The sequence below is a fragment of the Coregonus lavaretus genome, assembly GCF_964263955.1.
Source record: "Coregonus lavaretus genome assembly, chromosome: 35".
In the NCBI taxonomy this organism is placed as follows: Eukaryota; Metazoa; Chordata; class Actinopteri; order Salmoniformes; family Salmonidae; genus Coregonus; species Coregonus lavaretus.
The window spans coordinates 8512214-8539387 of NC_140022.1; the positions used below are offsets into that span (position 1 = coordinate 8512214).

The 27174-nt window shown below is 42.6% G+C and overlaps 2 protein-coding genes across 2 annotated transcripts in view; one reads left to right on the forward strand and one right to left on the reverse strand.

The window, feature by feature from the left end:
- LOC311109913 (collagen alpha-1(XVIII) chain-like) overlaps positions 1-11784 on the forward strand; it is a gene marked incomplete at its 5' end in the record, with an annotated part of 33605 nt that extends 21821 nt beyond the window's left edge. Inside the window, 18 exon segments of the mRNA XM_084152929.1 lie at positions 84-143; positions 237-314; positions 738-773; positions 3117-3170; positions 3448-3513; positions 3699-3764; positions 3961-3991; positions 4102-4155; positions 4273-4307; positions 4405-4527; positions 4702-4861; positions 5003-5067; positions 5206-5334; positions 5449-5481; positions 5621-6235; positions 6370-6567; positions 6691-6806; positions 7168-11784. Of these exon segments, the coding sequence (XP_084009055.1) occupies positions 84-143; positions 237-314; positions 738-773; positions 3117-3170; positions 3448-3513; positions 3699-3764; positions 3961-3991; positions 4102-4155; positions 4273-4307; positions 4405-4527; positions 4702-4861; positions 5003-5067; positions 5206-5334; positions 5449-5481; positions 5621-6235; positions 6370-6567; positions 6691-6806; positions 7168-7381 (2133 nt within the window). The 3' untranslated portion in view covers positions 7382-11784.
- Positions 11785-11806: 22 nt separating this feature from the next.
- LOC311109899 (reduced folate transporter-like) lies at positions 11807-21398 on the reverse strand. Its single transcript, XM_084152915.1, has 5 exons — positions 21043-21398; positions 15249-16050; positions 14105-14297; positions 13303-13444; positions 11807-12897 (listed from the first exon to the last, which is right to left on the reverse strand). Exons 1-5 carry the CDS (start codon positions 21313-21315, stop codon positions 12694-12696), a joined length of 1614 nt encoding a protein of 537 aa, XP_084009041.1. The 5' UTR covers positions 21316-21398; the 3' UTR covers positions 11807-12693.
- Positions 21399-27174: the final 5776 nt, after the last annotated feature.

Sequence of the window (27174 nt, forward strand, 5' to 3'; positions counted from 1 at the left end):
AATGGAATTGCTAAAATATACTTAAATATCAAAAGTAAAAGTATAAATAATTGTATTTCTACTGATCACAACTTCTTCTATAGGGGCCTATGGGGCCAAAGGGAGATACAGGAGAGCCTGGACAGCCAGGCTACGCAGCTAAGGTCTGGTAACAACTTCATTCATTCAGATATTGTTTTCTGTACAGTGAAAATTGCATAAAGTACTGACATGTCTCCACCCTGTGTCCTGTCCAGGGGGAGAAAGGAGAACCTGGTATTACCATTGGGCCTGATGGAAGACCCTTGTACCTGGGAGGGCCGGGGTCTCTGCCGGTGAGAACAACTGCACAGTAGATTTATAGTTGGTTGCAATACTGTATGGTATTATGTAGAACATACAGTACCAGTTAAAAGTTTTAGAACACCTACTCATTCAAGGGTTTTTCTGTATTTTTACTATTTTCTACATTGTAGAATAATAGTGAAGACATCAAAACTATGAAATAACACATATGGAATCATGTAGTAATCAAAAAAGTGTTAAACAAATCCAAATAGATTTTATATTTGAGTTTCTTCAAATAGCCACCCTTTGCTTTGATGACAGCTTTGCACACTCTTGGTAAAAATAATGAAAAACCCTTGAATGAGTAGGTGTTCTAAAACTTTTGACCGGTAGTGTATGTGTTTGTCCACCTCTTTCATATGTGCCATGCCACATTCAATTGTTATACCCTTTGACCTCTGTGTGTGCAGGGAGATAAAGGACTCCCGGGACCTGTGGGACCTCCTGTAAGTACTGTCCCCTTTAACATTGATATGCTTTGTTTCTGATTAGCCAAAGATAACCGTGGATGTACTTTATATTGTTCTCTGTCTCTATAGGGTCCAGCTGGTAGATTTATATTGTTCTCTGTCTCTATAGGGTCCATCTGGTAGATTTATATTGTTATCTGTCTCTATAGGGTCCAGCTGGTAGATTTATATTGTTCTCTGTCTCTATAGGGTCCCTATATTCCAGCTGGTATATTTATATTGTTCTCTGTCTCTCTAGGGTCCAGCTGGTAGATTTATATTGTTCTGACTCTATAGGGTCCAGCTGGTAGATTTATATTGTTCTCTGTCTCTATAGGGTCCAGCTGGTAGATTTATATTGTTCTCTGTCTCTTTAGGGTCCAGCTGGTAGATTTATATTGTTCTCTGTCTCTATAGGGTCCAGCTGGTAGATTTATATTGTTCTCTGTCTCTATAGGGTCCAGCTGGTAGATTTATATTGTTTTCTGTCTCTATAGGGTCCAGCTGGTAGATGTATATTGTTCTCTGTCTCTATATGGTCCCTATGGTCCAGCTGGTAGATTTATATTGTTTTCTGTCTCTATAGGGTCCAGCTGGTGGATTTATATTGTTTTCTGTCTCTATAGGGTCCAGCTGGTGGATTTATATTGTTATCTGTCTCTATAGGGTCCAGCTGGTAGATTTATATTGTTCTCTGTCTCTATAGGGTCCAGCTGGTGGATTTATATTGTTCTCTGTCTCTATAGGGTCCAGCTGGTAGATTTATATTGTTTTCTGTCTCTATAGGGTCCAGCTGGTAGATTTATATTGATTTCTGTCTCTATAGGGTCCATCTGGTAGATTTATATTGTTTTCTGTCTTTATAGGGTCCAGCTGGTAGATTTATATTGTTTTCTGTCTCTATAGGGTCCAGCTGGTAGATTTATATTGTTTTCTGTCTCTATAGGGTCCAGCTGGTAGATTTATAATGTTCTATGTCTCTATAGGGTCCAGCTGGTAGATTTATATTGTTTTCTGTCTCTATAGGGTCCAGCTGGTGGATTTATATTGTTTTCTGTCTCTATAGGGCCCAGCTGGTAGATTTATATTGTTCTCTGTCTCTATAGGGTCCAGCTGTTATATTTATATTGTTTATTTGTCTGTATAGGGTCCCTATGTTCCAGCAAGTAGATGTATATTGTTCTCTGTCTCTATAGGGTCCAGCTGGTAGATGTACATTGTTCTCTGTCTCTATAGGGTCCAGCTGGTAGATTTATATTGTTATCTGTCTCTATAGGGTCCAGCTGGTAGATTTATATTGTTCTCTGTCTCTATAGGGTCCAGCTGGTAGATTTATATTGTTCTCTGTCTCTATAGAGTCCAGCTGGTAGATGTATATTGTTCTGACTCTATAGAGTCCAGCTGGTAGATTTATATTGTTCTCTGTCTCTATAGGGTCCAGCTGGTAGATTTATATTGTTCTCTGTCTCTTTAGGGTCCAGCTGGTAGATTTATATTGTTCTCTGTCTCTATAGGGTCCCTATGGTCCAGCTGGTAGATTTATATTGTTTTCTGTCTCTATAGGGTCCAGCTGGTGGATTTATATTGTTTTCTGTCTCTATAGGGTCCAGCTGGTAGATTTTTATTGTTCTCTGTCTCTATAGGGTCCAGCTGTTATATTTATATTGTTTATTTGTCTGTATAGGGTCCCTATGTTCCAGCAAGTAGTGTGGTCCTCTGTAGCTCAGCTGGTAGAGCACGGCGCTTGTAACGCCAAGGTAGTGGGTTCGATCCCCGGGACCACCCATACATAAAAAAAATGTATGCACGCATGACTGTAAGTCGCTTTGGATAAAAGCGTCTGCTAAATGGCATATTATTATTATTATAAGTAGATGTATATTGTTCTCTGTCTCTATAGGGTCCAGCTGGTAGATGTACATTGTTCTCTGTCTCTATAGGGTCCAGCTGGTAGATTTATATTGTTATCTGTCTCTATAGGGTCCAGCTGGTAGATTTATATTGTTCTCTGTCTCTATAGGGTCCAGCTGGTAGATTTATATTGTTCTCTGTCTCTATAGAGTCAAGCTGGTAGATTTATATTGTTATCTGTCTCTATAGGGTCCAGCTGGTAGATGTATATTGTTTTCTGTCTCTATAGGGTCCAGCTGGTAGATTTATATTGTTTTCTGTCTCTATAGAGTCCAGCTGGTAGATTTATATTGTTTTCTGTCTTTATAGGGTCCAGCTGGTAGATTTATATTGTTCTCTGTCTCTATAGGGTCCAGCTGGTAGATGTATATTGTTCTCTGTCTCTATAGGGTCCAGCTGGTAGATTTATATTGTTCTCTGTCTCTATAGGGTCCCTATGGTCCAGCTGGTTTAAAGGGAGATATCGGCATGCCAGGTAGACCGGTAAGTACCTCTGTTCAGCTATCAGTCAAGTGGTGGACCTCTGTAGCACAGTTGGTAGCGCACGGCGCTTGTAATGCCAAGATAGTGGGTTCGATTCCCAGGACCCCCATATGTAAAAATGTATGCACACGACTGTAAGTCGCTTTGAATAAAAGTATATGCTAAATGGCACAGAAGTCTCCTTTAGAAAGAATCCAAGTGTCCTATTTTCCATACAGTCTTAACAAACTGATGATGTACTGTTGCTGTTGGAACTAAGCAAGTGTGTTGGTTACAGGGCCGTCCTGGGTTGAATGGTGTCAAAGGAGAGAAGGGGGATTCAGCTGGAGGATATGGATACACAGTAAGTATGGCACCACTGGTTGGTGATTGAAGTGAATCATAAGTGAAAGACTGTTGGGGTACAACCCAGAGGTCAGCATGTCCAAAAAGTAATTGTTCATAAAATCAGTTGTATTGGTAGATCATCATTTTGGTGTGGTTGTAATGCTAGGTCTCAGTTTAACCCAGATTGATCCGTGTTTTTAGGGTCCTCCAGGACCACCCGGCCCACCCGGACCCCCCGGGCCAGCAGTACCTCTGGACAGGTTCAACGTGAGTAGATGTCTGATCCAGTATTGTATCTTTCCCAGGCTTTGGTGTTGTAATGTGTAAATCAGCTTGGTTACTACCTGCTGGTTTAGTTGTTAAAACCCACAAAGCCACTAATGTGTGTTTACAAATTGATATGGTCTCTTTCCAACGTACAGTAGTGTATCTTTTCTCCTCCTTGGTTCTGTTTCAGACTCAGAGGTATGATGATGTCTCACGGTTCTATCCTGGTAAGTCAACTCATTCTCATTGGCCAGTCTCACACCATGACATAAAACGTTACATGTAAGACTATGTCATGTGTTCGCTTACATGTTGCCCTTTTTCCTCCCCCCATCAGACTCCAAAGGAGAGAAAGGTGATCGTGGAGTACCAGGAATACCTGGGGTACCAGGTACATTCAAAACAGCTATAGAAACTAGACAACTAGTTATTTACTACCTTTGGCCTTAGTTGTACTAACACATGAGATTGAGCTGATTGAACTCATGTTCTATTGTGTCCATTGTAGGTCTCACGTCAAACTTTGACATCTACACCTTCAAGGTAAGTGATATAACTACTAATGCGCTCCACACTCACAACCTGCCATGCTTCTGTATGTGTTTGACGTGAGGTCAAATTACACGGTGTGTGTCCGCAGAACGAGATGAAGGGAGAGAGAGGAGACTCTGGGATGAAGGGGGAGAAGGGCGACCCAGCTGGAGGATATTATGGCGGCGGTTACGGTGGACAGGGTGGTCAACCTGGACCTCCAGGACTTCCAGTAAGAATAACCACTGAACAACAACAACAGCCATTTTATTTCACTGCATTCTCCACGTTTTATCAGTGCCTTGCATCAAATGACATGTAGAATGGAATTCAATGGCAAGTCGTAATGGGCAAGACAAATTCCTTTTAAGGAAAAAACAAATCTATCTGATCTATCTATCTCCAGGGGCCAAAGGGAGAGTCCATCATCGGTCCTTCAGGGCCCCAGGGCCCTCCAGGTCACCCAGGAAGAGGGTACGAAGGCAGGCAAGGGAACCCAGGCCCACCGGGGCCCCCCGGACCTCCAGGATCATCCTCCTCACCTGGAGCCTACAGGCCATCACAGAGTGAGACGTACTCTCTCACACACACACTCATACATACAGTACATAGGCAGAAACACACGTTAAAGTAAACTTTCTGGTGACATGAAGTACAGTAGTGCTACGGTTAACAGCTTCAATGAACGTGATCTTTTTACATCTCAGCCATCAGCATCCCTGGACCTCCGGGTCCTCCTGGCCCACCTGGGACTGATGGACACTCCTCTGGGGTGAGTCTGTTAACTGCTCCATTCCTAGTGTAGGGTCTTGGTTAGGGCTTGTTTCTGAATGGGGCCTCACTATGATGATATATGCGCCACTTCCAGGATATGACATCATTTAGCTCCTTGTCATCTATGTTTGAACAGGTGATGGTGCTGAGGTCATATGACACGATGACAGCCACGGCCAGACGACAGGCAGAGGGGACGCTGGTGTATCTGGTCGACCAAACAGACTTTTACATCAGAGTACGAGATGGCTTCCGGCAAATCCAGGTGCAGTGTTTACCAGTGTAATGAATGCAAGCCACTATATTTAGAAAACACAATACCTTCATCCTTTGTTAATGTTTACATGATTAACTTAGATGTTCTACCTTTACCTTTCAGCTTGGACCATACATAGCTTTACCCCCTGACCAGGTAAGTCCTTGGAAATGTGCACTTGAGAAATGCTGACAATACACTATTGTGACAGTGAGTGAATTGCTTAATGAAGTTATTAATCACATTAGTGAGTGAATCACATTCACATTATTTCTCTGTCTGTATCTATCTGCAGGGTAATGAGGTGGCAGCTGTCGACCCTCCTCCAGTGGTCTACTACCAGCCCTCCAACACAGCCACAGGCCACTTCTCCGACAGTGGCACCTCCACAGAGCAACCCCCCAGACAGCTAGACCTCCACCAGCCACAGCCTGAGGAACAACACCCTGTTTACCCCGACCCACGTTACCCGACTCACCCGGATCCACGCTACCCAGCCCAGCCAGATCCACGCTACCCAGCCCAACCGGATCCACGCTACCCAGCCCAGCCGGATCCACGCTACCCAGCCCAACCGGATCCACGCTACCCAGCCCAACCGGATCCACGCTACCCAGCCCAGCCGGATCCACGCTACCCAGCCCAGCCGGATCCACGCTACCCAGCCCAGCCGGATCCACGCTACCCCTCACACTCAGACCCCAGATACCCCTCACACACTGATCCACGGTACCCCAGTTATACAGACCGCCTGCACAACCCTGACCCTGTTCAGCCGGTCCAGCCCCAGCCCCAGCCAGTCCCCGTCCCACAGTACCCGGTTTACTCAGACACCCGTTACCCTGTAACCCCACAACGCAGACCCAGACCCCCTGAGACCCCCACCCACCAACACACGTCAGGCCCAAGCGTGAGTAGCCAGTATTGAAATATGTCATAAAAAATGTTCACCTGAAAACATGTCTTTACTGAAATACTTGTGATCATGGATGTGATGGAAGCATGTTTTTAAAAGCACACTTTTCTTCTGCTTTCTTTCTGCAGATTCACCTGATGGCCCTGAACGCCCCCCAGGGGGGTAACATGCGGGGTATCAGAGGGGCAGACTTCCTGTGCTTTAACCAGGCTCGGGCCATAGGGCTGAAGGGAACCTTCCGGGCTTTCCTCTCCTCCAAGCTCCAGGACCTTTACAGCATCGTCCGCAAGTCAGACAGGGATCGCATGCCCATCGTCAACCTGAAGGTACAGTACTGTGGGCTAAGACTGAGATGCATTTTCAGCTTCAATCAGAATCGCAGTATCATTCCATATCATTTAAGTAATTGGCAGCAACCGTCCCTAAACATCTGTCTGTCCCCTCTATAGGACGAGGTCCTGTTTGACAATTGGGAGGCCATCTTCAGTGACTCAGAGGGCAGAGTGAAGGACAACGTACCCATCTACTCCTTCGATGGCAAAGACATCCTCACAGACGGCACATGGTGATCCACTACATTTTACATTTACATTTTAGTCATTTAGCAGACGCTCTTATCCAGAGCGACTTACATGAGCAATTAGGGTTAAGTGCCTTGCTCAAGGGCACTGACAGATTTTTCACCTAGTCGGCTCGGGGATTAGAACCAGCGACCTTTCGGTTACTGGCACAACGCTCTTAACCACTAAGCTACCTGCCACTACACTTCTACATATCACTCACAATACACAAAATATCAACGTCCATAAGAAGGCATTGATAAGTTATGTAGTTTTAAAGTTAACAGCTGAGAAAGTGAATGGAAGCAAAAATATGATGATTAATCCCTTCATCTCCTTCCCTCCATTAATCCTCTCCTCCCCTAGGCCAGACAAGATGATGTGGCACGGTTCGACGAGCAGGGGGCACCGCCAGGTGGATAACTACTGTGAGACGTGGCGTATAGGGGAGCGGGCGCTGACGGGCATGGCCTCCTCTCTACAGGGGGGCCAGCTCCTCCAACAGAGCACCAGCAGCTGCCACAGCTCCTACGCCGTGCTCTGCATCGAGAACAGCTACATCGGACAGTTCAAGAGATAGGAGTGACCAACCAAACACACACACACACACACACACACACACACACACTTCAGCCAGATCAAGAGATAAGCCTAAATGAAACACACAAACACATCAGCCAATCCAGGAGGTAGGCCTAACAAACCGTACGTACACACACACACACACACAATGGTGCTTTGTTTGTAACAGCTACGTTCCCCTTCTCCATTACACTCAGTCCAGCTGGCCAAATAGGACCACATGTCCATAATATGGGGTTGATCAAGAACAGCCACAACCAGGCTAAGAGATGGACCCCCCCCCCCCCCCCTTTATACACTGATCACAGCTGACCAAACAGCCCACCCCAACCCCTTGCACATAGGTCTAAATCACTGTTCTGTAAACACCTCAACACTGTGGTTTTCAGTTGAGTTTGGACTCATTCCTCCCTCTGTGTTACATTCCACTTTTCCTTTAACTGTCCACTTCAGAAATCTCTTCATAAAGCCATGTTCATTGAGGGTTAGAGGACAGACTTTATCACAATGGTTATGTTTAGTTTTTTTACCTGTCAGTTGTGGTCTTACCCTCAAGCATAATACCTGTATTGTAGAAAGTCTATAGCCTTTTAAGTTTGCCCTAGAATTAAACCACACCCATGGATTAAATAGGACACTAATTCTATGCTCTCTATGATTCCAACAAGCTAATTGTTGCAGTATTGTACATGAAATGTATGTTTGTCTATTATTCAATGTTGTAATTTTTTATTCACTTTTTAAAAATTGCATTGTAATCTGTACATGTAACCAGTTTTTGAAGCACTATCTATATATAACATTGTCGTAAATGTTGGATTGTTTTATTTTGTTATCGGACATCCAAGGGAACAGGATATTTCAAATGTTTTGATAATAACAAAGGAGTATTTATTTTGTGATTTAAAAAAAAGTCAAAGTAGTTTTAACATGCCCACTTTTCAGTAAAGGACTCCATGGACCTGTTTAGATCTATGAAGAGATAAGGTAAGAACCATGACATTGTGTATCAGAAAAATGTAATTAGTATGCAAAACAAAAACACAACCTTTTGCATTTCAAAATCCTCAAAAGTGCTCTTAAGTGTCTATGGACTGTAGTTACAGTTGACAAGATGCACTCTGATAGAAATCAAGTAGGCTTTTTATCCCAAATCCAAAGACAAAAGCATTGCATCTCACTGAATGAACCGGTGTATGACCCTGGGGAGGAGTCTCCTTAGGCCACATCATTTATCTTGTCATCAACGTTTATTGCAAACAAACACACAAATGCTACACTATGTTTTCAAAACTGATTTATTTGTAAATAAAAAATAAAACTGTTGACATCAGTTTCTGTTTTTTTACATCAACAAAATAGGTTCACAGTCATTCACACAAAGTGTATATTCGGCATTGATTGAAGTCAGTGTGACAATAACACAAACATTTAACAATTCTGACAGTTAACGTTACAAATCTTTTCCTATACTGAAGTCGTTGGTTAGTATACTGCACGGCATATCGACTATTAGGTGAAATTCATCTCATACATTTGTATTTGTTTATGATCCAATATGACCATGTAAAAATCATTGTCTACAACCTCGTCACTATAGGCCGAATCCTACCTTGAGATATGACCGTTTAAATCAATAAGAGAATTGTGCAAAGTTCAAGTTGCATATCTCGTGTTCCGGACCCATTGTACATCGTGTTCTCAAGTTAAGCACTTGTACTGTTCACGCACGTCTTTTATCCACTCTACATGTAATTAATAAGCACTCAACTAGTATAATAGTCTATATTCTGACATGATTTCTCAGTTTTGTATGCGTTTTGTAGTACGATGATGGTCCTAAGATTACTCAAGGGGGCAGGAATTCAGCAAACCACTTCCTATGCATTGTAATTCAATTAAACTATAGGCAAGTAAAATAACAAATTGTGCAAGTGTAATCTGCATTTATGGGCGTACGTTAGGTATGGTATATATATATATTTTTTTTTACATTTTTTAGTCATTTAGCAGACGCTCTTATCCAGAGCGACTTACAGTTTGTGAGTGCATACATTAAATTTTTTCATACTGGCCCCCCGTGGGGATCGAACCCACAACCCTGGCGTTGCAAACGCCATGCTCTACCAACTGAGCTACATCCCTGCCGGCCATTCCCTCCCCTACCCTAGACGACGCTGGGCCAATTGTGCGCCGCCCCATGGGTCTCCCGGTCACGGCCGGCTACGACAGAGCCTGGAGATCTCTAGTGGCACAGCTAGCACTGCGATGCAGTGCCTTAGACCACTGCGCCACTCGGGAGACACATTTAGAATGTAAAGGGTACACCAGATATGAGTTCCCAGAGTTGTCAGATTCCAAAGGATAAACATATAGGCCTAAAAGATTTTCACATTTTGCATTTCATTTCCTCAGTGACAAACATTTAAGAAAACCCAATTTCACTCCTACGCACACAGATAAATAAATTGTTCCATTAAAACTGTGGTTTCCAAACTGTGGGTTGGGATGTAGAAAAAATAATGGACCTATATATTTTTCAATAATAGCCTATAATGTTTGAGATTTTACAATCAACAAAATAAAAGATATACAATCAGGCCCCCATTGATGTTATGTTTGAGCATAAGAACACCAGCCATGTCAAAATGCGTAGAATTGTGGTAAATTAGCTTAAAAACAAACAAAATCTCAGCTCCATGTCAAAATGCATAGAATTGTAGGAAATTGGTTTTAAAATTGCAATAAAGTTATTTCAGCTCCATGACAAGATGTGTGCTATTGCAGGGGATTAGCTTTGAAACTGCAAAATATTCTGTCCGCTGCCAAGATCATATTTTGTATTTATTCTTTGGTCTGTGTATGCTTTTTTATTTATTTTTACCACTCAACCCTTATGGTGGGTCGAGACTTAAAAGACTCATCAATTGGTGGGTCACGAAGCAAAAAGGTTTGGGAACCCCTGCATTAAAACAACACAAAATAGCTCATTAGAACATTCTGGAAAATAACATGCAGAATAAAGGTCTGCCAGCTCATAGCTAAATCCTCAAACTCATTTGCAGTAGTTCATGACAACTATACTCCAGTTTACACATTCACATTAATGTGGGCTTCCTATTAGAAAAGATGACAATGATAAATGAATGAACGTATTATTAGCACTGCTTGGGATGAAAAGACAAATCTGCATGAAAACATAAAAATAATAAAATAGGGGAGAGTGGGGTAAATTGAGCAAAATAGGTAAATTGAGCCACCCTTGTTTCTAGGAAACCATACACAAAATTAAATTTCTAGGAAGAGGTCATCATTTCATGGAGTCTGAAGGAAGAAATCACATGGAAAAAGTGGTAAGCAAGTTAGGTAAAAAAAAACAACGATTTTCACAATTTATTGTGTTAGAGGTTTCATGATGCTTGTATCAAAACCAAAGTAGATAATTTTGAGATTGTTCTATACATCAGCATGGCTTAACTTACCCTATTCCGCGGCTCAACTTACTCCATACACGGGGTAAGTTGTGCCAAGAGACCACTTTTTTCAGACAACCTATGTTTTCAAAACTGTAATGTTTACATGAATTCTGATTATTTCCAGGGATACACAACACCCTGAAATATATGTAGATATCTTTGATAGAAATAATACTATATTTTCCTTGACGGAGTGATGCGGAATGTAAAAAAATGGCTGAACTTACCCTACTCTCCCCTAAGCAAGACAATACACAAAATGGTAGCTAAAACACTTCCTGACACAAGGTGCAATGAATTAATCACTGGCAGCAAGTAAGTGCACTGATATGGTTAGTTTGAAGGTCCTAAAACAATTGGCATCTGCTTTGTTCATAACCAATAGCTGATTAAACCTAAGACAATGGGAGCGTAGTGAACATACACACAAAGCACTTCATTTAGAAAATCTTTTCACACTTTTCAAAGAAATATATTCAGGAAGATTCAGCAGCCCAAAAATGCATCCTTTCAAGTGTCTGCTTAATCTAAAGCAATGCTACTTTGATCACATAGTAATCACGATCCTTTGGGGCAACCCTCTCTCACTGGAGGACTTCTATACAGCTAACAATATGTACACAGATGAAAAAAATATTTGCTAATCAATACAATTGCAGCAATTGTCGAGAATTCCTAATGATCGCAAACAGTGAATCATTTGCTATTGTTCCATCAGTAGAAGTAGTAGTCCAGTAGAATTAGTTAGACCGTTTCAGTAGATCATTTCCTATTGGTCCCCTCTACTTGAGATTATTATTTTCTCAGTCGGTGTTACAAAGACATACGTGCTTCAACATAAACAGGGAAAACATATGATTACTCTGTATTTGGAAAACTGTGAACATAATCGCCAGTGAATAACACCCTTTGGGATGTGTCTGGGATAAGAAAAGACATTCCTTAAATTGACCTACTACAGTAGCTATGATGGTCTATTGTACTTCAAACAATGTTTAGGCAGGTTGCTTAAAATGCAAACCTTCTCACACAGCCTAATTCACACTATTAGAGGAGGTGCTCCCACAATAATGGGATTTGTACCACACATAAGGTGATGTATTTTATTCTTCCCACCCTGCACTAAGACATTACCCCATTCCACTACCCTTTCAAGCTTCTTTATCTATATATATATATGAAAGTGAGCTTTGCTTTCATACTTACAAGACCATTAGGCTTGATCGAGTGAGCTTTTTTGTCTTGTAATAATGTATGTGGGCCCTGCCTGTAATTCTTTAAACTATGTATTTCATAATAACATCCTTTTTGGGGAACTGAAGACACGTTGGATATAACAGATAAGGCACTAAAGGATGAGAACAGTGATTGTTCATTAATACTGGTAAACTACACTCCACCAACACGTCCAAGGAAATGTCATGAGGTCTCGACTCACCTCTAAGTCTCATCTGTCTTTGAGATTGCGAGACCGTTTAGACCACTCTACTCAATGTCAGTGTAGGGGGTTTAGGGGTTGATGTCAAGATGACATCACAATGTTCAATGGACAGTTTGGGATTTTGGCAATGAGGCCCTTAATCTACTTCCCCAGAGTCAGATGAACTCTAGGATAGCATTTTTATGTACCTGCATCCAGTATGAAGGAAGTTAGAGGTAGTTTCGTGAGCCAATGCCAACTAGCATTAGCTAGCGCAATGACTGGAAGTCTACAGGAACAGCTAGCAAATTCCTTCAAACTGCACGCAGAGACATAAAAATGGTTTCCACAAGTTAATCTGACTCTGGGGAAGTAGATTAAGGGCTTCATTGACAAAATCCCAAAATATCCCTTTCAGGCCTTGACGTTGTTCCCATTGGACAGAGGTTCCGTCTCCGAGGGTTTTGATGGTACGGAACATAGCTCAGTGGGCGTGGACTGGTCTGTGGCCCCTCCCCCTCCCGCCGATTGGTTCCTGTAGTGGTGAATGATGACCCAGACAGCACAGCCCAGGTAGATGACCGTCAGCAAGGCAAAGTAGAAGAAGTAGATCAGGAACTATTGGAGAACGGAACAGCACTCATTAGAAAACATATGGTGTTTCCATACAGTTGGAGAACGGAACAGCATTCATTAGAAAACATATGGTGTTTACATACAGTTGGAGAATGGAACAGCACTCAGAAAACATATGGGGTTTCCATACGGTTGGAGAATGGAACAGCACTCATTAGAAAACATATGGTGTTTCCATACGGTTGGAGAACGGAACAGCACTCATTAGAAAACATATGGGGTTTCCATACGGTTGGAGAATGGAACAGCACTCATTAGAAAACATATGGTGTTTCCATACGGTTGGAGAACGGAACAGCACTCATTAGAAAACATATGGTGTTTCCGTACGGTTGACGTTAGCTTGCAGGAAGTTGTCTGAGCGTGGTGGTTATCAGTGTGATTTACCTGGGAGTGCACATCTAGTCCCAGGCCCTTCTTGTCTGAGACGATGAGGGTGATGATGGTCTTCAGAATGGTCGCCAGGAAGGTGTTGACCCCAAACACCAGGGCACACAGCTCCTTGGTGAGAGACGAGGCGATCTGGAAACTGCACAAACACCACAACAGGACACTATTACTGACAGTTGTGGCTGCTTCGCGTGATGTATTGCTGTCTCTACCTTCTTGCCCTTTGTGCTGTTGTCTGTGCCCAATCATGTTTGTACCATGTTATGCTGCTACCATGTTGTGCTGCTACCATGTTGTGTTGCTACCATGTTGTTGTCATGTCGTGTTGCTACCATGCTGTGTTGTCATGTGTTGCTACCATGCTATGTTGTTGTCTTAGGTCTTTCTTTATGTAGTGTTGTGGTGTCTCTCTTGTCATGATGTGTGTTTCGTCATAACAAAACACACATCACGACAAGAGACACCACAACACTATATAAAGAAAGACCTAAGACAACAACATAGCATGGCATATATACATATATATATATATATAGTATTTTATCCCAGACCCCGTCCCCACAGGAGGCCTTTTGCCTTTTGGTAGGCCGTCATTGTAAATAAGAATTTGTTGCCTAGTTAAATAAAATAAAAATAGTCAGCAGATCAAATGTAGAGCCTAAAGTAAGAAACATGTGACAGTTCTATTTGACAATGCATTCATACACTGCACACATCTGAACATGACAATCCCCAAAACACCACATCCCATTATATGTATACAATGATGTTAAATAAAACTGGACCTAAGAAAACGTACATGGCGATAGGCACGAGGAACTGGTAGAAACCCTTGAAGAAGGAGTAGGCCACATAGCAGACCCAGATGTTGCTGGTGGTCCCCATGAGGAGCAGCAGGCCAGCCTGCAGAGCCGTGATCACACCGATCACCAGCTCAGACCACACGTTCCAGCGGATCTTCACGAAGCCCGCTGCAAACGACGTGATCGCACCTGGGACAGAGTTAACGAGGTGGAGTTAGTCGAAGAAGAAAAGCTGACTAAGTTAATGAGTCAGTAGGTGGTTAAGGCTTGGGGGAACTTCATTTAATAAATGCTGTGTGTGTGTGTGTGTTTGTAGACACAGGGTCACAGAGTGTGATTATCGTATCAAGGCAAACAGAGGGGATTGCTGGTTCATTAAGCCTTTATGTTATTATTAGGCATCAATAACATAATTATACTAAGTCACTATGGGGAGCATACTGTCTGGCATCACCTCCCTGTGTGGTTATCATCTAAATGATTGTAATCTTCAACCACCTTTCATCAGAACGTGACTGTTTTGTCTGTTATGTTGTGTCACCACATCACATTCTGCTTCATGGGAATTCCTCTTTCTAGATTGATGGGCTTTGTATGTCTCCTGTCCTTGTCAGCTGTTTAGGTGATGTAACTTCAGTCCTAATTAAATCATTGGAGAGGGGTCTGTCTAAAACAGTGTTTCCCAACTCCAGTCCTCCCCAACAGTGCACATTTTTGTAGTGGCCATGGACAAGCACACCCGATTCTACTTGTCAACTAATCATCAAGCCCTTGACAAGTTGAGTCAGGTGAGTTAGCCTGGGGCTACAACAACAATGTGTGCTGTTGGGGGTACTGGAGGACTGGAGATGGGGAACCCTAGTCTAAGACAAACCTTTTGACCTGATGTCATGTGATGCCAGAGAACTCATTGGACTGCATGTTGCCATGGTTCTCTCACTACTACCTCTGCCAACTGCTGTAGGGGTGTTAATATTTTGTACGAGTCACTGACTTGGAGAACACAGGCTCCAACCCTGTCAGACAGTAAAAACCCAGGTGAATGCTACACATTGGTTATTAAAACACTTGTATACCTGGCATTGGGGGGGCCTTTGTACCCAGCCTAAAACTAAAACCTAGGGGAAATTGATCCCTCACCCAGTAGTGTGGAGACAGCCTCCACCCCTCCGTTGTAGACGTGTTTGTTCTCCGTGGCGGGGTACACCTTGTTCCACAGGACATGGACGTACAACAGCACCAGGTAGTAGCCAGCCGAGTTGAACACCCACCACAGGCTCCACAGTCTGAGGCTGGGCCTCCGCGACACGTTCCTCAGCTCCTTCAGCATCTGAATGAACACCGAGTCCCTCCAGGAGGAACCAGAGCTGAGAGGGGCCAGGGAGGGTGTGTCATCTGAACCCAAGCCCGCTTCTCCCTGCTTCATCCTGGCCAGCTCTGACTGCGCTGCAGCCTGCTCCTGGAGGTTCCTCTGGGCAGCGCGGTGGGCCCTGTTGAAGAACAGGGACCTCTTGGGCCAGGGCAGGCAGCATGAGAGAACCAGGCCGAAGGACACCAAGCCCAAGGAGACAGCACTGAGTGTGGCGAAGGAGAGCCTGCCCACGGATATCAGCACCTGACCCAGCACCGAGCTGGTAAACACCCCCATGAGGACGGAAGAGCGCGAGTAGCTGGCCACGCGCTGGTAGAGCTCTGGGGTGACCAGGGAGAAGATATAGGAGGAGTAGGCCACGCGTGCTGCCATGGTGATGCCGTAGAAGAACTCCATGAACTGCATCTCTAAGAGGGAGGAGCCTAGGAGGATGAGGAGCCAGATGGCCACGTGGCTGAGGCTGGAGAGGACCAGGACGGGCTTGTAGCGCAGGACGTCTGTCAGGAGGAAGACTGGCACCAGCACCGCCATGTAGGAGTAGGACAGGATCGGGTTGATCTCATTGGTCACCTGGAGGAATAGAATGGGGGGCATGAGAGAGGGAGACCACATAGAATGGACTGAGAGGGCTACGTGGAATGTAATTCTCGTTGTAAAAAGTTGTTTTAGCTGAAGGCTATATAAATGTGCAGGCAGGTATTCTCAAATTGCATATTTAGGCTAGTTCCCAGTGAATCCTCGAACACTGACAAATGCACATGCCTCATATGCTGTTTAGAATCACCTTTTGCCAATGCAACAACGTTAATCTCCCTCTACAGGAAATGAGGGGAGCAAAAACCTTCACTGATCCCCTTCATTTGAACTAAGACTACATTGTATGCTAGGACACCTTCCAATGAGTCTGCAGACTTCAGGCCATTAGGTTCATTAGTTGACACTGAGCCAGACAAGCCTACAGTAACCAATCAGAAAAAGAGACTCTGACCTATTTTGTAGGAATGTGAACTTTGACCATACTGAGGAGGGGTTACCGCACTCACACTGTGATTGCCTTATTACAGTCCAGTGGGTTCCATGACTAAGGAACACTGGAAAATAATAACTGGCACTTTGTTTCAATTACATTGGGATTGAGAGGTTGTTGTTCAAGCTCCAAGTATGAATTCAGTGTCAGCTGATACAGCTTATATCAGGGTTGTCATACAAGGCTATAGCCTACATCGTAGGAAATTACCTTGCAGCTGCTTCCTATCAAACGGTGCAGTTCCTCCTCCTCGCTGTTAGATTCACTGTAAGTTTACATGCTATTCTGTTAGGTCAATGCAGTCAACCAATCGCTCCAAACAAGAACGATGCCGCTTTCCACTTTGCTTCTTAATAGTGATGGGGAAAAAATCAAAACCGTTACATATAGGGAAATTATTTTTTACTATACAGCACCAGTCAAACGTTTGGACACACCTACTCATTCAAGGGTTTTTCTTTATTTTTACTATTTTCTACATTGTAGAATAATAGTGAAGTCATCAAAACTATGAAATAGCACATATGGAATCATATAGTTACCAAAAAAGTGTTTAACAAATCAAAATATATTTTAGTTTCTTCAAAGTAGCCACCCTTTGCCTTGATGACAGCTTTGCAAACTCTTGGCATTCTCTCAACCAGCTTCACCTGGAATGCTTTTCCAATAGTCGTGAAGGAGTTCCCACATATGCTGAGCACTTGTTGGCTGCTTTTCCTTCACTCTCCGGTCCAACATCTCAATTGGGTTGAGGTCTGGTGATTGTGGAGGCCAGGTCATCTGATGCAGCATTCCATCACTCTCATTCTTGGTCAAATAGCCCTTACACAGCCTGGAGATGTGTTGGGTCATTGTCCTGTTGAAAGACAAATGATAGTCCTACTAAGCGCAAACCAGATGGGATGGCATATCGCTACAGAATGCTGTGGTAGCCATGCTGGTTAAGTGTGCCTTGAATTCTAAATAAATCACAGACAGTGTCACCAGCAAAGCAACACACACCATCACACATCCTCCTCCATGCTTCATGGTGGGAACTACATATGCAGAGATCATCCGTTTACCTACTTTGCGTCTCACAAAGACACGGCGGTTGGAACCAGAAATCTCAAATTTGGACTCATCAGACCAAAGGACAGATTTCCACCGGTCTAATGTCCATTGCTCATGTTTCTTGGCCCAAGAAAGTATCTTCTTCTTATTAGTGTCCTTTAGTAGTGGTTTCTTTGCAGCAATTCGACCATGAAGGCCTGATTCACGCAGTCTCCTCTAAACAGTTGCTGTTGAGATGTGTGTGTTCCTTGAACTCTGTGAAGCATTTATTTGGGCTGCAATTTCTGAAGCTGGTAACTCTAATGAACTTATCCTCTGCAGCAGAGGTAACTCTGGGTCTTTCTTTCCTGTGGCGGTCCTCATGACGGCAGTTTCATCATAGCGCTTGATGGTTTTTGCGACTGCACTTTTTTTTTTTTTTTTTATCTTTATTTTAACAGGGAAAACAGACTGAGACCTGGATCTCTTTTACGGCTGTGCCCTGTGTAAACATGTTGACATGTACAGTTTTAGACATACAGACAAGAACATTTCAAACATACAAAAACACAATTCAACAGAAACAATCACAGACAACATCATATTGATCCTCCATAACATTTTTTAAATGGGCAAGGGACACCAGAGTGTCTAACTTAAGTTGGATCTGCAGTTTGTTCCATAAATAAGGTGCAAAGGAACTGAAGGCAGTCCTACCAAACTCTGTGGAGACCACAGGAGTCTCTAATGTAATCCACATCTGTGATCTGGTTTTAAAATGTGTATATCTAGTGGAAATTAATGATGATATATATGGAGGTAGTTTTAAAAGAAGTGCTTTATAAATAAACAAGAGAGCATGTTGCTCTCGCCTAACAGATAGAGAGGCCCAACCCACATGTTGATATAGGATACAGTGATGAGTTTTGTAACTATCACCTGTGATAAACCTGAGTGCACAATGGTAAATAGCATCCAGTGGTTTTAATGTTTTTGCCGATGCATGCATATAGATAATATCACCATAATCTAAAACTGACATAAAAGTAGCCTGCACAATTTGTTTTCTATTTACGGAGGACAGACAAGCCCTGTTTCTGTAAAGGAACCCTATCTTGAATTTGAGCTTTTTTCCCAATTCAGTAACATGTTTTTTAAAAGAAAGCCTATCATCTAACCATACCCCTAAGTATTTATATGCAGAGACCTGTTTGATTTGAGTACCATCCAAGCTAGTGATTACAAAAGTGTTTCTAATTGAGAGTTTAGACCTAGAAAAAAACATGACATTTGTTTTCTTAGCGTTTAAAACAAGTTTAAGCTGTAAAAGAGACCCCTGTAGTATCCTAAAATCAGACTCCAACTGCATTATAGCTTGGTCCGCTGTTGGAGCAATAGAGTACATCACTGTGTACATCACAATATCTGACATCACCACCAATGTTGTTTATATAAAGTGAGAACAATAGTGGGCCAATTATTGAACCCTGAGGGACCCCTTTAAGTAACTGTAAGGGGTCAGATTTGACCCCGTCGACCATGACGGCCTGAGTTCTATCTTTAAGATAGTCATAAAACCATCGACAGGCATCAGTGCCCAGTCCTACAGATGACAGCTTACTCAAAAGGATAGCATGGTCTACAGTGTCAAAAGCTTTTGACAAATCTACAAACAACGCAGCACAGTGCTTTCTATCATCTAAGGCATTTGCAATATCATTTACAACAAGCATAGTGGCCGATGTGGTACTGTGTTTAGATCTAAAATCAGATTGATTGGTGCTAAAAATACTGTTAACAGAAAGAAAATATTGTAACTGTTTGTTGACTATAGATTCTAGGATCTTTGCCAGACAAGGGAGCCTAGAGATGGGTCGATAGTTATCCAAATCACTACCGTCACCTCCCTTATGTAATGGCAGAACAAAAGCTGCTTTCCACACCTTAGGGATATTTCCTGTGCTTAATGTAAGATTAAAAATGTGTGTCACTGAACCAGCAATGATAGGTGCAGCACACTTAAGTAAGTACGGGTCTAAATTGTCAGCGCCTAAGGATTTCTTAGTATCAATGGCACACAGGGCAGCTAGAACCTCTGCTTCAGTTATTTTCTGGAAAGTAAAAACAGGGTTACCATTTTTCAGAGTAACGTTTGAAAAGCAAGACGAAAAATCAACTAACTGGCCAGTACCACAATGGCCACTTTTCCTTTCAAATAAAAAACCAGCAGAGATGAAATGCTTATTAAAAGCATCACAAATGTCATTTTTTACACTTAGAATACAGGAGTCTGAGATAATTTGCTTAGGAAGAGAAACAGCAGAATTCCCCCGTTTCAGTGAATTAACGGTTTTCCAGAATTTTGCAGGATCTCCTGCAGAATCTGTCATAGCATTAAGGAAGTAATTTGATTTTGCCTTTTTGACAGCTGCAGTACATTTATTTCTCAATTGCCTAAAAAACAGCCAATCAGCTGGAGTACCTGTTTTCCTCGCCAAGGCCCAGGCCCGATTCTTTTGCAGAAAAAGACCTGACAATTCAGGAGAGAACCAAGAACTGGTTCGGTTTCTTACTCTGTGATTCTTAAGCGGGGCATGTTTATCAGACATAGAGGTAACAATAGAAGAGAAAAAAGCAAGGGCTAAAACCGGGTCCAGAAAGCAGCAAGTGGATAAAAGCTCAGATTATACAGGGATCAGAGTGTTTCCGCCTGGTATCTCTAATACAAGCAATAGAGCAGTGGTCACTGATATCATTTGAAAAAACCCCACTGGCTGTGTATTTATGGGGGGTATTTGTTAGAATAATGTCTAGTAGAGTAGATTTTACTGGATTCTTAAAGTTGGGAGGGGTTGGTTTAGTTATCAGCTGAGTTAGATTTAGCTCAGTACAAATGTATTTTAATTTATCGGATACTGGTGAAAGCCAATCCAGGTTAAAATCTCCTAAAATCAATAATTCAGAGTTTGCATACATGCAATAAAATGCAAATGAATTACTTAAAAATCATACAATGTGATTTTCAGGATTTTTGTTTTTTTAGATTCCGTCTCTCACAGTTGAAGTGTACCTATGATAAAAAATTACAGACCTCTACATGCTTTGTAAGTAGGAAAACCTGCAAAATCGGCAGTGTATCAAATACTTGTTCTCCCCACTGTAAGTATCATGATAACGTTGTATCTTGAGGTCCCTGCCAATTCCCAGCCCTACTTGTTAATATAAGTTATTCAATTTCTATGATTCCAACAGTTCACCCTAGTATTTTGATCTTTAACATCAAATCACAACATTTGGTAATATAATCTCAATTCGATTTTTCGCCCACATTGTGCAGCCCTACCTCCTACACATCTACCCACCCTTACAAACTGTGGTTAACTTAAGACACACACATGGATAGTTGCATACACACACCGACCACACACATTGCACTCTTAAGCAAAAAACACACCACACCAACATTACACGCTGTTATAGGGGGATGGCTTTGCATCACTGACCTGTTCCCTGGTGAAGTTCTTCTCCGTGCTGAGCAGGTTTGGTGTTATAAAGGGCTCCCCAGGCTTCAGCTGCACCATAAACCCATAGAAACACAGGAACACCACCGACAACTCCCAGGTCCGGGCTGTCTTGGTCTGGCCGTCTGAGGGGTCCTCAGGTGGGGGAAGAGCCATCTCAGGGTCAGGCTCTCCAGGGGCGGTCTCCTTCAGGTCCAGTTTAGCCTCTTCCTCCACAGCCCTGTCCCCACTCACCATAGCGTCTTTGTCCACCATGGCAGTGACCTGACAGTGGACACTGGAGTCCCAAGTCTACCTCTGACAGTATCAAATTACTAAGTGGTATGCTATAGTGAAGAGGCTTGCTATCGGAATTTTCATAGAGAGTAGGGCCTAAACCTCAAATTCAGGTTTTCTACGCAGACAATGAGTAAAGATTCCTGTTAGCACTCTTCCCTTACAAGTTCCACAAAGGATCCAGTGTTAAACATTACAGAGGGGGTGAGGGGGAAACCTTTCACAATAACGAACATGGAGTTAAAGCGCTAGCTGCAGCCATTTTCATACTGTATGTATGAGAGAATGTCAACCTTTGCTCCATTCCATGGATTGACAATGATTGAAAGCAAGCTAGTTTACAGCTAGACCTCCGGTCATTGTGAACCTGTAAAAGACAAGAATGTTTGCAAATAGTCATGCAAAGTCTATTTTCTGACAGTGCTGTATTCTTCATTATCTTGTGGGATGGTGCTCAACCGAAAGCTGTCATTTAAAATCACACTTATTATAGTAACAGTATTCCAAAATACATTTTGAATCGCAACAAAAAAAGGGAATGGGTGCAGTCAGTACATGACATAACTTTGTTGTTCTCTGTTGGACTGATTTAACTTGGGGGGGTTGACACATTCCAAAAATAGATATTTTGACCAGCTATTGCATTGAAGTTTACCAGTTAGATAGCTTTGTAATTGCAATGCTGCATGCATGTGAGACCATACATACTTTAAGAAGTAATCGCTAAATTGTATTTGGTGAAACAGGGGTGCAACTTCTGCACTCATGGCTGGCACGAGCCATATTCAATGTTAGCTAACTAGTTAACGTTAGCTAACCAGATTCCAGTCTGGAATTCATAACGTTAGTTAGCTAGCAAGCTACATGCTAATGCAGCCAGCTCAACCAAAGGTAGCTAAGCGTGTCTGGCAGAGGTAGCTAAGCTTGTTTTGATAAACCCCTTGCTAGTGAACAATGTCAGAGAGCTAGCTACAGCTAACGGAAACTAGCCTAGACAATTTGGCTAACCGTCTACAGTAGCTGATATTAGCTAGCTAATGTTAGCTTCATCATGCGAGTTGATATTATCTTATTGCAGGGAAACATTGCTGAACTTGACACCAATAATAGGTTTTAAACAATGTACATATAACTTTATACATTGACAAGGAAAGTATGTAAATCCTACCTCTAATTTCTCCCTCAACTGAACTCGTGTGTGCGCTGTTGTTCAATGAATGCATTTCAGACAGCCGAGTAGCTGAGGCTGTGAGAATTTCCAAGTAACTATGGGGACTGTAGTTTCTGTTGATTGAACGGGGATAATCCAAAATGCACCTAAAAAGGTATTTCATAAATTAACATTAATATATTACTCAATGATCAATACTTTCACTAGTTTCAATATCAATGGCTAATAGGCTACATAATATATCTCACCATGTTAGGACATAATATCACATGAACATTTAACGAATAAAGACAAACACCCCTACACAAAACATAGAGTATTCTACTAAGCAAGCAACTGAACATTGCCCCATCGATAATTATTGGTCGTGACCCGTCGCGCGCGCTGTAAAAGTGAGGGAGTTCTATTATCCTGGCCCGGGTTGAACCGGGCAATGGCCCATCATGTCATCTGGGGACAGCGGGGAGGGAGGAACGCCCTTCTCAAATCAAACAGCAATCTGCGCCACGGTCATATTGTCAACAAGGCAGCTAGGTGTAGGCCAATCGTGCCGAAACATACAACATCTCTTTTCCATAAAATAAATGTTTGAATGTTCAAACTAGCTTTCATTATCAAAAGCAATCACCTTTGCACAGAATCCGACTCATCACTCTACATGCTTAATTACGTCAATTTTGTTTCGATCCGGCTCAGGCAGCCCTGTTCCAAAATTAATGCAATCACGTTACAAACTCCTCCCACCTAGGTAACTTGGGCCAGATAAATGAACCCCCTCAATGGAGAGTAGGCTATTGGTCAGCGATACAACGTAACTGAATAAATTAACGTTGTTATAGTATGAGGGGAAAATCGTATGAGAATGTTTATACACTTTTTTTTCGCATCACGTGTGAGCTTTTATATACACATGTGGAATATTGTCTAGAAGTATGAATATGCTTGAAAACGCCTCATAAACAAACTTTAGCAACATTTGCAATCTGAGTTTGACCTTTGGTGCTATAAATGAGGGCATAGCAATGGGGTGGTGACTGACGCTCTCCAGTGCTCATGTCACATAAACCTATCGTGCATAGGCCTACTTTTCAAACTGGATTATTTTATGGGATTTGGTAGGGTATTTATAACATGCTTACTACATGTATAAATAGGTCTCCAAGTATGGCATGACCAATTTGATTATCATGTGGTTGGTTTTAAGTAAAAAACACTCTCAGGCTACATGGAGAGAATTAGTCCATTGTCACAGCACTTTCAATGTAATGTGATTTAGCCAGTCATGAGATACCTTCTGTGCCCTCAATAGAACCCAATAACATATCTCTGGGGATTTGGTTGTCATGCAGTTATCCTAAGGCAGTCCAACAATCGAAAACACATGTATTCACGTTTCTCTCCTTAACAGTGTGCCTTGATTTCATAGACATCACAGCCACTGCTGTGAGGAGGGATCCATCCAACCTTTCCTTTTCTAACCAAGACCTGTCTGCGTCTAGTGCTGTTTCCCAGATGAAACACTTCCTTCTGTGTCACCTCCTTTGAGACCCAGACCCTAATGTGAAAGGATACCATGTGTGCATACGGTGCCGGTCATTCCGCTATATCACTTTCACCCATTAATGTATTCTGTGCTTTCAACTATGAACTATCCATCTCTTTCAGATCAATGGTCATAAGTAATCGGACGGATAGGGAAATAAGTCTTAGGATATAATATCCACAATATTTTCCTGTTACCTTGGTTTGATTGTGGCAATATCCTGTATATTATTCACATCGACCCACACTCATTTAATCTTAGCTGGTAAACCGTGCCTATATTTCCCTTCTGTGCCCATCTTTCCCCTCCCATTTTCTATGAATCTTTTATAGCCATCTCCTATCCAGTATAGAGGTACTTCCTCTGCAGTACAGCCTGTCAACAGTGTAGCCAGCTCCTGCCCATTATAGAGGAGGTTCATCCTCTACAGCACATCCTGTCAGCGGTGTTTTATGAGAGGGCTGAAATACTGCTGAATCAGAGGTTTCACCTCTCCTCCCTCTTTAATGATCAACTCTGTACGTGTGTATGCATGCATTCCTGTGTGTGTGTCAGTGTGTGCACGACTGCGCGTGTTCTGTTTTCAGAAATAATGCAACATGTCATGAGTAACCTCCTTTAAGACGGTAGCCGTTCATGAGAATGACTTTAGCATGCAGTACAGTACCTGACTGGATGTCAGCAAGTGTTGTAGTGGAGCATACAACCTATTGTGGTATCACACTGGTTTAGGTGCATCAGAATCTAATCACTCTAATGTGTCCCAGGTCAGGGTCTTAAATCACTCATACAGGCTAAGTGCACCTTCCTAAATATGTCCTTAAGAGAGAGGGAGGTTCTAAGAGTCCAAAGGCAATTACTTTGATTGGTAGGATGAGTCATTGCACTTATTGGCCCTGCCTTCAATGTCTCTCATTGGTCGCACAGTTTTACAGCTGCCTCTTATTGGGCCAGTAGGAGAGAGTGGGCCGGGTCTTACTTTTGCTCTCTGTGTTTAAGTGTCTGTGAATGGATAACACACTCTCTCTCCCATCCTGGGAGTAACTGCTTGTGTTAGTTCCTGCCTGTAGGCTGTGTGAGTGTGTGTTTGGGAGTGTATGTGAAAGAGAGAGAGAAAGGGAGAGAGTAGCATTTACGTTTCACCTCCCTGTCTCCCTGTTCCCTGTCATTCCACTCCTCTCTTCTCCTCCCTCGTTCCCTCTCCTGGACTACCCCATTGGGACCTACCCAGACCCCTTCCCTGCCTGGACCCTCTACTCTCCATCCCTTTGACTCTCCTCATCTCTCCATCCCTCCCTCTCCCGGGTCAAGGTAAGCACCACTCTTTCCTATTCAGAAAGGGACTTTATCTATCTTCCTCTCATTTCCTTCCCAACGTCTAATGAATTACAACCCTGGATAAGTTTACACCATATTGCTGTTTTCTAATCAAGCGCAGTCAGGTCAGAGATATTCAAGACAGTTGGCATGCATACAGCCAGTGATCCTGAGAAGCTTTCTTCCTCCTTGCAGACCATGGCTCTGGTGAGTCTGCTCAGAGGGAGGCAGGGAGGGAGAGAAAGAAGCAGGGGATTCAAATCAGCCAGCAAGGCCACATGGATTTCATCTACCCAGACTAAGCTCGGTCTTAAAGAGCTCCCTTATCTCTCCCCTCTTTAAAACATTGGCATACTGCTCTCTGGGTATGGCAGTGTCACCTCATTTGAAAGTTTAAAATAACATGTAAATTCATGCCTGGGTGCAGTGGTGTACCAGGCTGAGTCATGTTTTGTTGATCTTTTAGGCTGTTGTTGTCATAGGCTTTGACCTAATTAGCCCACAGATGCTTCAACAATAGCTACAACACAGTGTTCCTGTTTCCCCTCTTAGAAATGCATTGTCTCCTGTACTGTGGAGGTTGTGGGAGCACCATTAGCTAGCAAATGGCATTATGTTGTAAACAGGATAATTGCTTTACCAGATAGTGTAATTATCTACTAAATTGAATCACAGCCATGGCCTCACGGCGTTCCCAACAGTAAATAGGGCATGCCGACTGGTCCTGATGATGGACAGGATGTGCTCTGCTGGCTATCTGTTTGGACTTCCTGTTTTGAATCTAGTTTGGAGGGAGGGCTGGGTGTGTTGATGTAGTCTCTCAAATCAATATTGTTCTGCAGACAAAACGACTGCTTTTACTAGCTAGTATGAACTAGCAGATTGTAACTACTATAGCCTGCATGTGATACCGGTTTGTTGGGGTCATCTTGACCAATTTCAAACATATATCAACTGATGATGATTATACACCTATTCTCATGGTGTCGTGTTATATAAGATGCATAGCTATTTGTACTAGAAACAAACAGAGTAAAATAAATGTTGCATTTTTCTTCTTCTCACAAGCTTCACGTCTTTGTTAACAATCCAACGACTGTTGTCTGGAATAAGAACAGAAGAATGTGGTCTCTATAGCTTGAAAAGTGGAGAGATAAAACGAAATCCCCCCACATAAAGATAAGTTGAAAAATACCCATTCATTAGTACTTATAGGCATCTGGCATGTGACGGTACAGAGCTTATAAAGATTGTTGGTTATAATGTTATTAACGTTGTATTCTTGACATCTCAGTAACCCTCTGTCTGTACAGTATGACACTTTGCTGCAGAGATCAAAAGGCTTTAAAGAACCACTTTGGCTTTGCATAATGGGTCCAGAACCTGCCATTCAGGCAATACTGTGCCTTATTGTTCCCATTGTCAACCTCTCAATAGGATGAATTAATGTTTTGTACTGAGTGTGTGAAATGCAGCTCAATAATGTGACATTTATTGAAAACATAAGAATAGTTAAATTGGCAAAATAACTCTCTGAAGTGGGCACGTGTTTGCAGTGGAGCCATATTATGTTGTAATCTATTTTCAGTATCTGCTCTATGCATCGATAGTACTGTAGCTCTGAAACATACCTGCTGTGTACATGCCTCAGGTTTTTGGCAGTTCCATATACTCCCATATGGCTCCTCAACAAGGAGCTGACATGAGCTGTGTTTATCAGGTGTAAGGAGGAAAACTGACGATGGCTTATAAAACGCAGGGCCCCCAAATGGAACAGAAAACGCAGCCGTATGGAATTTGGAGGACA